General features: G+C 34.8%; 1 protein-coding gene across 9 annotated transcripts in view; it reads left to right on the forward strand.

Moving 5' to 3' along the window:
• Nucleotides 1–162: 162 nt before the first annotated feature.
• Nucleotides 163–12,573, forward strand: part of LOC106877306 (all trans-polyprenyl-diphosphate synthase PDSS2) — a 904,956-nt gene continuing 892,545 nt past the window's right edge. For 3 of the 9 annotated variants that reach the window (XM_052967130.1, XM_052967129.1, XM_052967128.1), the window contains exons 1-4: nt 408–1,601; nt 6,188–6,316; nt 7,028–7,220; nt 9,559–9,807. In XM_052967130.1, the coding sequence (XP_052823090.1) occupies nt 1,270–1,601; nt 6,188–6,316; nt 7,028–7,220; nt 9,559–9,807 (903 nt within the window). In that variant the 5' untranslated portion in view covers nt 408–1,269. Of the gene's footprint in view, nt 354–406; nt 1,602–6,187; nt 6,317–7,027; nt 7,221–9,558; nt 9,808–12,573 lie in introns of those variants that run through there. The other 6 variants (XR_008263927.1, XM_052967127.1, XM_052967132.1 and 3 more) reach the window with 4 other exon arrangements.

Raw genomic sequence — 12,573 nt, forward strand, 5'->3', positions numbered from 1 at the left:
AAAAACATATTTCCTGAAATTGCAAATTATTTAAAATATAAAAATATAATTTTCAACAGAGAGAATTTATCAAAATAGAAAACAAATGAAGTTTGAAGTTTAAAAATAATAGGATCGACCACTCACGACTAGCTAGCTCGGACGCGCGAACTTTCGAGTAATAGATAGAGAGAGACAGACAGACAGACATATAGCTCGCTCCGGCCAGTCATGGTATTAGCTGTCAGTAGCCAAAGAATCGACAGGCCAGCAACAGGCATGCAGGCAGACAGACAGATACTTCACTAGCAGTGAGCACTTTCACTTCTGACAGCTAATAGCATGACAGTGCCTTTTCATTTCCGGGTCAAGATGTAAATATTAACCAACCAAAATTTTCATAATCGTATAAATTCTTATGTGTAGAACACAGATTTTCTGAAAATTTCATGTAATTACGTTATGAGGGGATATATGGGATGCATAAATCAGAATTCCACTGGCATGTGATGAATTTCGATTTTCGATCGTCATTATAATCACTAGGTGATGTGACAGATGTTTTGTTTTATGTGGATGTTGTTTTGTTTTTCGACACACACAAGTTATCAAGTAACGAAGCAACAATAGCAAAATTTCAAATAGAATAAAATAAAATAAACCCGATAAAGTTGTTTAAATGCAATGGGATAAGTTACTCGTCGCAAGTAACTACTAGGATTATTTAAAGAATATGACTTTTTAAAAAATAAAACACAAAGAAATTATATTTTAGAAGGTTAAACAGGTTATTGCAACGTTCATACTTTTCCCAAGACCATCAACAACGTAGACTTAATTCAACAGGAATCGAAACCAATTTTCGGACACAGTTCGTTGTGTACTGGCCTGAGTTTGATACCACAACAGTATTTACTACAATATAAAACGTACAGATAGGTAAACAGGAAATAAACGTAAAAGAAACCAAAGGGTTCCAGATGTATTAAGTCTGTGCATAAATATATTCACTCACTCAACTACTTCGGTTAAGAAGGAAACAGACATCCTCTTGCACTTTTAGAGAATTTAGGCCTCTTACATCGTCAATGTATTATCAAAGATTGATGTTTTATCGTTTAAAAAATCCTGGAATAAATTTTAGTGCATATTAACGATTTTAAACAATTTATAAAAATCCATATTTCCATTTTTCTTATTTTCTTTCGTTTGCTTTCCATTGACTACAGAAGCAAATAAAAATTGAATTGTTTATAATTTGTTTATGACTTAAGGGGTGTTAATTAGCGGATGACCTTCCAGTCCACACGTGTTTTTCTTGTTGACAATATGAACTGTTTGGTTTCTAAGTTTAAGCCCGTCATTCCTTCTAAATGGCACCACCTTACATTACTATGTCCAGCTCAAAGAAGTAGAAGTATCCTGGTGAATAGCATGATTTCTACCTGGCGTTCAAATTCCAATTCTGATTGGAAGAAAGCTGTGTCTGAAGCTGAAAAGGTGGTTGGATACCCTACCTCGTTTTTAAGTCTCAGGTACCTTCTGAGCGATGAACTGTCTAATGTTGCCCTTCAGATGAGAAAATTAGTCGGAACTCGTCACCCGTTGTTAAAGACAGCCAAGTGAGTTCTATATCAGCTCTGTTAACTATAATCTATTTAGGTTTCTCTTTCAGAATGTCTTACCGTTCCTTAGTGTTCTTTACGACTCTATCTCTCTTTTCCTTGTCATGTAAAATAAAGGTAAACAATGTCTCGCTGCTAAAGTGTTTTAAAATTACTCATTAATTTAATTTAGTGAAAAACGAGAGTATAATGGATTTTATCAATTAAGCAAGACCCGGTATCCACGGAAACCGGTGATGGTCTACATTCACATAAGTTAACTTCAATATGTCCACTGTATGGAAATAACAAAAAATACAGTGAGATAATGCGAAGCGTGAAATATCCCACGTTGCGGCGCTTGTTTTTATTCGGAGAGACACAAAGTTCATTATTTAGTTACGCTCTTCTTGGTCCTAAGTTCAAAAGCCACGCTTCTTCGCTTCCTCATCGGCATAGTATGTAATTTTTTTTGGTCTTTTGACACTCCTCAAAATAGACTGTCATTTCCCCCCCATGCAATATCTTAGTGTGTAAGAAAAAAAAATCCCTTCAAACTTTGACATTCTTTTATTATGGAATGTGGTTTAATAACGAAGAAGCAACTAAAAAACTACTATCATTATCAACAAACCCTTTAGTTGTGTCTAGCACGAAGACATTGGTCCTAAGATGTTCGCTGGGTTCCACCTGTTTCTTCTTTTTCTTTGCTTTTGTTTGATAATACCAATTTTGCCAGGTCACTCTTTTGCAGTGTGCCTTGTTGGGGATGTTTCCGACTCACTTATAAACTCTGCCGATCTCTAAGGATCGGTTACATAATCCATTCTGCGAATCAGTGATATGCTCATTGTTATATTTAATAACATACATCCTATGCCGATGATACCGCCTTCTGTTTTTTCGTAATTATGAACCTTCTATGTGATTGATCAACCTACTATAGATTGATCAATCCACTATAGATTGACCAAATCTCCCTCAAATCATACTCGACTATTTAGAAAATATGATATTGGATAATGTGGTCCTAGGTTCCTTGCACATAGAAAAAAAGACGGGTTGGTCACAATTAGAATGCTTTTGATGATAGGTCTACTCGATCAGAGGTAACATGGGGCTAAAGAACAACAATAAGAACATCTCCCTCTGTTGTCCTGTAATCCCTTACCACTGCTTCGAACGGTTTGTTAACTCTCTCTGTTTATACTAACTTTGAAACTAAGCTTTTCATTGTCTCTACCTTAGCCCACCCAATGTACGAGTCTTTCTTCTCATCTTGCTACTGTTTCTCATTCCCTATATTCTTTATTAAATGTTTTATCTTATTCTAGGGAAATGCTATAACTCCTCTCACCTTGTACACACGTTTTTGTTGTGTAGTCTCAAATCTGAGTGAGCAGATGAGTGGAAGATGGGTGGTTGACTGAACTATTAGATGCAACCCACTTATATATTCTAGCTATAACATGCATCTGCTGAGGGCCATACTTCCTATTACACCAGACTGTAAGAGATGCAGTGTGGTTACTTGTATACTTGACACGTTCTAGTCCAGCCTTTTTTTTTAATCTTCAATCAAGCAGGTCTTTGATGAAAGGCAATTTAACTATGAGCATCTCATCTCTGATTACATTATCCTATATTGTTTTAAAAAAGAAATTTTTGGAAAATTTATCAATAAAATGTATTGAAACTATAAAATGAATGAATGATTATGCTGATCTATATGGCTGAGGGTTGGGTATTTCAGACATAGGTACCACTCTTTCTCACATACTGTAGTCTTGTGCTGCACTCATACACTTTGCTATAGTCTACCCCGTTTAGACTTTGATGTCGTTGCTCTATCTTTATGTCTGTTGCCTGTGAGCCCATTTTCTAGTTATCCATCTCCTGAGGATGTAGGTACAGAGGTTCAGGACTCTGATAACATGGCCAAAATATTGCAGTTTTTGCTGCCTGGCCATCATCACTCACTTTTATTCTACTTCCATCTGCTTCAGGATTAAATCATTCATTTTGCAGGTCACTCAACTGATCCACAGGTTTACCTGTTGTATGTCATCTCAAATGTGCTTAGTTGCTCGGTGTCTGTTACCCTTAGGTCCTTATTTTATATTTTATCATCATACAATGCTTTTGGCCAGACCAGGGCTTTTAGAAGTTTCAGTCTGATGTTTTGCTGAGGTTGCAGTCTCTAGATATTGTATTGAATGACTGATTTAATCACTGATGTATAGTAAATATCTTTAACCCTTTAGCATTCAGATTTCTCTGTCAAATGTAATGCTTATTTATTCACATTGTTTTGAATTATTTATGCATTATCTCATAGATTCAAGATTTTGATGGTGCAGTTGTTTATTTCTAAAATGGCATTGTGAGAGACTGGGTCTGGCCAGTTTGAACATAAAACAAGCAGAATATTTTGACTGGATATGGACAGTTTAAATGCTAAAGGATTGAGGCAGTTTATAGTGTCCTTGTAGGTGTCATAGTCTAGAATAAATTTGAATACATGTGAAGTTTATGTAGTCAGCATTGAAGGAATCATATGTTTTTTCATAGAGTAAAAAAAAAGAGAAAAAGTATGTGTTATACACAAATAAATATGGTACAAACCAGAAAAGCTATCTATAAACTCTGGCATGAATAATAAAGGTTCCAGGGGTTTAGATATATCTAAAAATAGCATCAAACTGACAGGATTTAAAATTCAATTCAGTCACTCCTGCCTGTGAACTCGTAAATTATATTTAAATGTAAAATCAGCAATCTGTTTCATGGAATTTATTATTATACATTTGATTACTACCAGTACTTTATGCTCTTAGCTCAAATCCAGCCAGGATCAGTTTTGCTTTTTATCCATCTAGGGTTGATAAAATAATCTACCATTCAAATACTTGGGTTTGATGATATTCCCATAAAACTGCTGGCCCTGTACCTAAACCAGAAATAATTATTATACAACAATTATTGCATAACAATCACAATTTATGGGTTCAATCTTTGGTTGAATAACAGTTTATCACTAATGAAAGATCATCATCTCTTGTTAACTAAAATTAATGTTAGGAAAACAGGAAAGTGTTGAATGGACCAGGTTTCATGTTTCTAATTGTAACCCTTTCATTTTAATCTTGCTACTGGCACAATTTCAACATGTCAGGGCTATATTCAATAGTGTTTAAAACACAGTGTTTATATTAGCTTCAACTTATTTTGTACATTTATTCATTTGTTCCCAATAGTAATTAATCAAGGTGGCAAATTAACAGAATTGTTAAAGTGTTCCATGGAATACCTTGTGATATTTGTTTTTGGCTTTTTGCATTTTGAATTCAAATATCATAAGGGGTCGATTTTATTTTTCATCTTTCTGGCGTTGATAGATTGATAATTAAATGCTAGTCAACTATTGAGATTGATAGTTAAATACTGATCAAGTGTTAGATTTGATTCTTCTCTTTCTGAATTGGCTATGTTGCACTGTGAGAAGAGTTGTGAGGAACCATTCATTGCATCATTTGTTTTTTCTCCAGAGCTATCCAAGAATGAAGCGTTTTGAAGTACACATGGTAGACAAATTAAGAAAGAAGAGAGCAAAGCTTTTTTGTCACAGATTATGACCTAGTTACTGACTCTCCATCCGAGTGACCTGTATTTTTAAATATCCAGTGAAAAATTTGAATCTTTCTGAATTGACGGGCACCACTTGTTTTCTTAATGAAACACTTTCAAACTTGGGATACTGGTAGAATGTGTCATATAAAACATCTTTTTCTCTTAGCCTTCTTAACAAAAATTTCTACATTGCAAGTTATTTCATGTTAAAGTTGTCTTATTTCTGTAATTTCAACCAATCACTGATGTCTATTCAGCTGAATACAGTTACTGCTGTTTTTGTAAACAATAATTTTTGCCGGTGTCAAGATCGTTATTCCCTAGTAAGGGTTTTAGGGTTAGGGTTTGGGTTTTAGAGTTAGAGTTAGGGTTAGGGTTATGAGTTAGGTTATGGCAAAAATAATCCTAATCCTAACCCTAACTCTAAAACCCTAACCCTAAAGCTAAAACCAGTACAAACGCACGAACGATGTTATAAATAACAGTACCGCCAATAGTTGTTGTTGACAAACAACAGCACTAATTTTATTCAAGGGAAAAGATCCCATTACACCGCTAGAATATGTTGTTTATATTCCATAGCAGTAATTGTTTTCACCTCAATAGACGTCAGTGATTGGTTGAAATTACCGAAATACGACAATTTTTTACATGAAATAACTTAGAATACAAAATTTTTTATCTGTTCTATAACACAAAATATACAAGTATACGAAGTTTGAAAGTGTTTCGGTACCAAAAACACTACATAAAACATAAATGAAAAGTGGTGCCCATCAATTCAGAAAGATCCAAAGATATTTCTTTTTGATACTTAAATATTTTATATACTATTGTAAACTTATTTATATGATATTCTTCCCAAATTCAGAAACTTGATGTTGATATCTAAATTTAATATTCAAAACGAAATTAAAATTTCTTAATTTCTCTGCTGGTTGTATTTTCATGCAATTGAATATTCTTTTCTTCAGAGGTCTACTGCATGATAGCAAGCAGAATCTACAAACATGTGGTCTTATTATTCTTCTAATTGCTAAAGCTGCTGGCTCTTGTCCTAATTCCACTCTTGATGACACCAGGGTTGGTGGAATTTACCCAAAGTAAGTATTATTCACAATTAAGTAAGTATTAAATATCTGTTTCGGTTTTAGATATTTTCACAAATATTTTTTTAGAAATAGCATATTGGAAACCTTAGTATAATTTGATAACTGGGGAAAAAAAAATGCTCTGAATAGTGCAATTCACTGTATTACTAACTTGTTGTTTAGTCTTAGCTCTGATCAAGCAGACCTCCAGCGATGAAAATCCCATTTCTTTTTTACATCTTGGATTACATTGTCAGATGTGCACTTTACTGGTTTATCATCAAGTCTACCGTTGTCATTTGTTTTGACAACCATCCCTGTATTTTTTCAGGCATATTATACCTTAGATTATGTTACTTAATGTATTTTTTGAAGACAGTAGGATATTTGAAGGTGATTTGGCTACCATTTTTAGCAGGTTGAACAGCCACCTAGAGGCTGCTATCCTTTTTTAAGAGGTGCAACCAGTCTGAGTTGCCTAAAAACTGTTTTGGTTCAATGATACGAAATTTCTGTTTTTAAATAATCTTGATTAAAATCTTCCATCAAAATTCTATGTTAATTTATATTCCAAACACCAGTTTAAAAATTACTAAATTAATTAAATAAACTCTTTATTATTTTCAAAATTAATTGAAACACGGTGTATTTCAACAATAATATGATAGCAAAAAAGATTACAATGTTGATGACTGAATATCATTTTATGTTTTATGTTTTCAGCCAGCGCTGTCTTGCTGAGTTAACTGAAATGATTCATACAGCTACTCTTATTCATAAAGGAGTTTTAAATCTGAAGACAGTTGACAAAAGTGAGAAACGCAATTTAGACTTTGGTAACAAAATGGCCATTTTGAGTGGTGACTTTCTTTTGGCTTCTGCATGTTCTGCACTTGCTAAATTAAACAACACAAAAGTAAGTCCACATGTTCTATTATAAATACATGTCTTTATTTATATTTTATTGTTTTTTTTTTACACTCATTTTGGTTCCTGTGCTAGCATATGAGTGAAGTAGTTATCACGAATTTTGTAGTTTTTATACCATTAGAGCAAAGAAGTGCTTCTGCTAATAGCTACTGCTCTTCATATTGTCCATTTTAATGTTTCTACCCTTTCAATGTGGTAAACTGGTACAACCATTAAAGCTCCAAATAGAATGTCTTGCAATTGAATTTGTTCTGGCTCTCTAAACCCTGAAATCAAATCCTTTTGAGGCCCAGGTTGTCTTACATTCTTTAGTGCTAAGTATTGAGGTTGATTCTTTTCTCGTCTATCTCTTTCTGTCTATTCTTCCTTTATTTTTTTAGAGTTGGCTATTGGCAACAAGATGGTGCTCATAAAATATGAAACCGTCTTTGTAGTTACCCCACAAAAATTCCATAACAAGTACTCAGCTTGTCAGACCTGTTGACTCTTTTAATGAAGGCCCTTCATATTACTAAGTACTCAACCATTAATTGAAAGTACATGTCAATCAGGTTGAATAAGATAGCGAAGTAATGTCCCTTTACATTTATCTACAATATAAGCTGAAATAAGGTATGAACTGATCTTTAGCTTAAAGATTTGGTAATATCCTCATCTTGAGTGTTGCTTTCACTATGTTTTGAGTGTTGTATGTTCCATCCTTCTTCAGGCGTGTTGTGTTGAACCTAGATGTTGAATTGGAATTTCGAACCTAACCTTTTTATTTGATCCATGGCGGGTACACTGTTCTCATTCTGCTTTCTGCATTTCATGACATGTTTTTTACTTCAGCTGGGATTGAACTCAGAACCTCTAAGTAACTGTACTGCAAGCAATAAAAATTTTAAGAAATACTGAGAGCAGAATGAGAACAGTGTAACCCCATGAATCAAATAAAGAGTTAAGTTCGAAATTCTGATACAACAACTGAGTTCAACACAAGACACTTGAAGAACGCTGGAGTATGCAACAGCCAAAATGTCGTAAAAAGCAACAATCAAGAAGATACCAGTCTGACTAATATAAACAATATACATAATATGAATTCCTCATATCAGAAATATAAAATTGTAATCCAAATATGTTATTGATATATAATGTCTCTTGTCCTGTGCTTTCAGCTGATAAAATAATACAATTTCTGATAATTTTCTGTCCTTAAATGAAAAACTATATGAATTTCTAATGATAAGTGCGATATCTGTAAGGGTGGAGAGGTCTAGTCTATTGAATTACACTTGAGATATTTTAACATTTAGTCAAGTGTTTTGAGTTTTTTTTATATCTCATTTGAAATGTGTCCCATAAAAGTTTTTTTCTAATATCCTACCATATATAATACCTATCGTGATTTTTTGGGATTAAATTATTTTAAAAACCTTATAACACCATGTCTTATACTCATTGTGACACAACTATGATAAGAGTGTGTTGGCACTCCATCGCTTACGACGTCGAGGGTTCCAGTTGATCCGATCAATGGAACAGCCTGCTCGTGAAATTAACGTGCAAGTGGCTGAGCACTCCACAGACACGTGTACCCCTAATGTAGTTCTCGGGGATATTCAGCGTGACACAGCTGACCCTTTGAATTACAGGCACAACAGAAACAGGAAGTAAGAGTGAGAGAAAGTTGTGGTGAAAGAGTACAGCAGGGTTCGCCACCATCCCCTGCCGGAGCCTCGTGGAGCTTTTAAGTGTTTTCGCTCAATAAACACTCACAACGCCCGGTTTGGGAATCGAAACTGTGATCCTATGACCGCGAGTCTACTGCCCTAACCACTGGGCCATTGCGCCTCCACTATGATAAGAGTAGATAGTCTTTTATAATCCAATGTAGCAGTTTTTAATATTCCATTTTGTATAAGGCAGCGAGCTGGCAGAATTGTTAGTACACCAAGTAAAATGCTTAGTGGCATTTCATCCATCTTTATGTTTTTTGTTCAAATTCCACCAAGGTTGACTTTGCCTTTCATCCTTTTGGGAGTTGATAAAATAAGCGCCAGTCAAGTATTGGGGTCGATGTAATCGACTTAGCCTCTCCCGCAAAACTGCTGGCCTTGTGCCAAAATTTGAAACCAATATTTCATTTCATATAAAATTTATTATTATAGTAAAAGAAATAATTATTATTGTGTTATTTCTTAATAAAAGTGATGGGGAAATGTTTGTAGCTTAATACTATGTATTATACACATACTTAATTTCAATTAGATTTTGGTGAAAAAAAATCCATTTATTATATTTGAAGTTCTACAGTAATTGTGTATCATTTATGTTGTTAGGTTGTAGAAATTATATCAGAATCAATTAAAAAAATCATGGAGTCCCAGTTTACCAGTTTCATTGATTCTGATGGTAATGGACTTTTGAAAGAGACAATTACATTTAGTGACTGGCGCAACCAAGCTTACCTTTCTTATGGTAATTTGCTTGGATATAGCTGTCAGGCTGTCACACTTCTTGCTGGACATGGAATTACTGTACAAGAAAATGCTTACAAATTTGGCATCAACCTTGCATTTGCACACCAAGTAAGTTTATTTTATTTATGTATGTCTGTGTGTGTGTATCTGTTCTGCCAAAATCTATGTGAGATTTTTGTTGTTCTCATGCTGTGTGTGTGAATCCCATGAGGGCTTTATATGTTGTAACAACTACATTGTGTCTTTTTTTATAATTACACATAATCAATAAATGCCCCTTTTATTTTGTATTCAAATAAACAATAATACTAAACATATTCACACAAACATTCAATATATTAATAGTCCAACGGATGAATTAACATATATATCTATATTTATAAGTTTGGCTGATAACTCATGAATATTTGGTGATCTTCTGTGTCTGTTTTTTATTTTTTAATTGTTTGTGCTTATATATATTATGTTTCTTTTAACTTATTATTTAATGGGTTGCTACACATTGTCTCTTAGTTTGTTTACATTAAGTGAATTCATATATATATATATTACTGATTTTAAAAGTGTTATTTTGAACATGCTGTGTAGAATTTATGAGAAACTTCTCTTGTGTACAAAAGCATAACTGCTGATATATGTAACACACACACACACACACATACATGTACACATATATACATAGCCATTTTCTCTTTCACTTAGACAAAATATTTTGCATTACATGAAGAGTTTTCCATAAAAATAAAATGAACTTTGTTGCATATCAACAATCAAGAGAGAAAGCTGCCAGGAAATTTTAAACACTGGAGCAATCTACTGTTCTTTTCTTGCAAGGAAAATGGACATTGATTATAGCTTTTGTAAGTTATGGACATTAATTCATAGACTTGTCGGTTGTTCCAAAATTGTGAGATCAATGTGGTTTGATATTTAGTTTAAACGTTTGTAGTTTAATGCCTGCAGGGAAAGATTTCACTGCGAGTGATTTCTAGAGAATTATAACTCAGAGGAAGATGGATTGGGCCAAGTGTTTAGTATAGGTTTGTTGGGTATGAGATGTTTTGGCACTGCTGTTTAGATGCTGCCTATTTGAAGCTACTGATTCATTGTTGACTTATTTGACATCGGATGTTTTATCGTTTCTTTTGTTCTCACCTCCACCACTCTCCCTCTGTTTATGTGTGTGAGCATATATCTCTTTATGTGTATGAGGAGAGAAAAAGTGTGTCAGTTGTGTTCACTTAATAAATTGTAATGTATCTCTTTCTCTTTATTTATCTCATCATCATCATTTAATGTCTGCTTTCCATGCTGGCATGGGTTGGATGGTTTGACTGAAAACTGGTAAGCTGCACCAGGTTCTGATCTGATTTGGCAAGGTTTCTATGGCCGGATGCCCTTCCTAACTCCAATTACTCTGAGAGTGTAGTGGGTATTTTTACATGCCACCAGCATGGGTGCTATTGAGCTAACACCAGTATCGACCTTGACTACGGTCTCACTTGGCTTCACAGTATATCGCCAAAAATCTTGGTTACTTGTCATTGCCAGCATGGGTGCCAGTCAGACAGCACTGGCATTGGCAATGACTACAATTTCACTCGGTTTGACAGGTCTTCACAAGCACAGCATATCACCCAACGATTGAAGGGTGCTTTTAATGGGCCAGTTATGTGACATTGGCATTGGCCATGATTTCAGTCTCACTTGGCTTGATGGGTCTTCTCAAGCATGGTATTTCGCCAAAGGTTCTGGTCACTTGTCATTGCCTTTGTGAGGCCCAACATTCAAAGATTGTGCTTCACCACCTCATCCCAGGTCTTCCTGGGTCTACCTCTTCCACAGGTTCCCTCCACTGTTAGAGTCTGACACTTACACTCTGTTGTGCAAGCACACTGACATTACACATCCAGCAAAGCACTCTAGCTTCATTTCTTACAAGCCTACGCATGTCCTCAGCAGTCACAGTCCATGTTTCACTGCTGTGTAGCATGGCTGTTTGCACACAGGCATCATAGGTCTACCTTTCACTCTGAGCAGGAGGCCCTTTGGAGGTAGGAGCTTTCTGAACTTTATCCAGCCTATTCTTATTTTAGCAGCTACGCTTTCAGAGCATCCACCTCGGCTACTGACTTGGTCACCTAAGTAACAGAAGCTATCAATTTCTATTTTTTTCTGCCCTGGCATTTGATGGAATTTATTTTCTGTACATTTTTACTGTTAATTGTACCTGTGCACCTTCCACACACAAAAACTATTTTCACTGTTAACCTTCCTCTGATAATGCTGCACCTCTTATGCGTCCATAACTTACACAAGGTACATCTTATGGAATTTCTTCATCTTATGGAGTATCTGTATGTGTATATTTTTGCAGAACGTGTGTGTGTGTGTGTGTCTGAGTGTGTTTGCCTCCAGTGCCAAAATGTACTAAATCACTCCAGTGCCACAGCTGTACTAAATCAGTAGCTGCACTTAATCATCTCATTTCGAGGTTTGTCAGGACAAGCAGGTGACACAAGTGATACAGGTGAGAAGAGGAAGTTAATAACCTGGTGCAAAACTCAACATATGTACGTTTCAGAACAAAGTGTTAGACGAGTATAGAGTGGTAATAAGAAAAAGAGATGATACAGGAAAAACAATGGTTATGTTATACACTTCATTAGCTTACAACTGCTTCTGCTATAAGATGTAGTGGACTCTTGTGCCTACACACAGACACAAACACATATACATATGTTTGTGTGTGTGTGTATATATATATATGTATATATAATTAATTCAATAATACGATAAGGTCTTTTACAAGAACTTGCTAGCTATATGTATATATATATATGTATATATAATTAATTCAATAATACGATAAGG

This window comes from Octopus bimaculoides, chromosome 4, assembly GCF_001194135.2.
Source record: "Octopus bimaculoides isolate UCB-OBI-ISO-001 chromosome 4, ASM119413v2, whole genome shotgun sequence".
Lineage (NCBI taxonomy): Eukaryota > Metazoa > Mollusca > Cephalopoda > Octopoda > Octopodidae > Octopus > Octopus bimaculoides.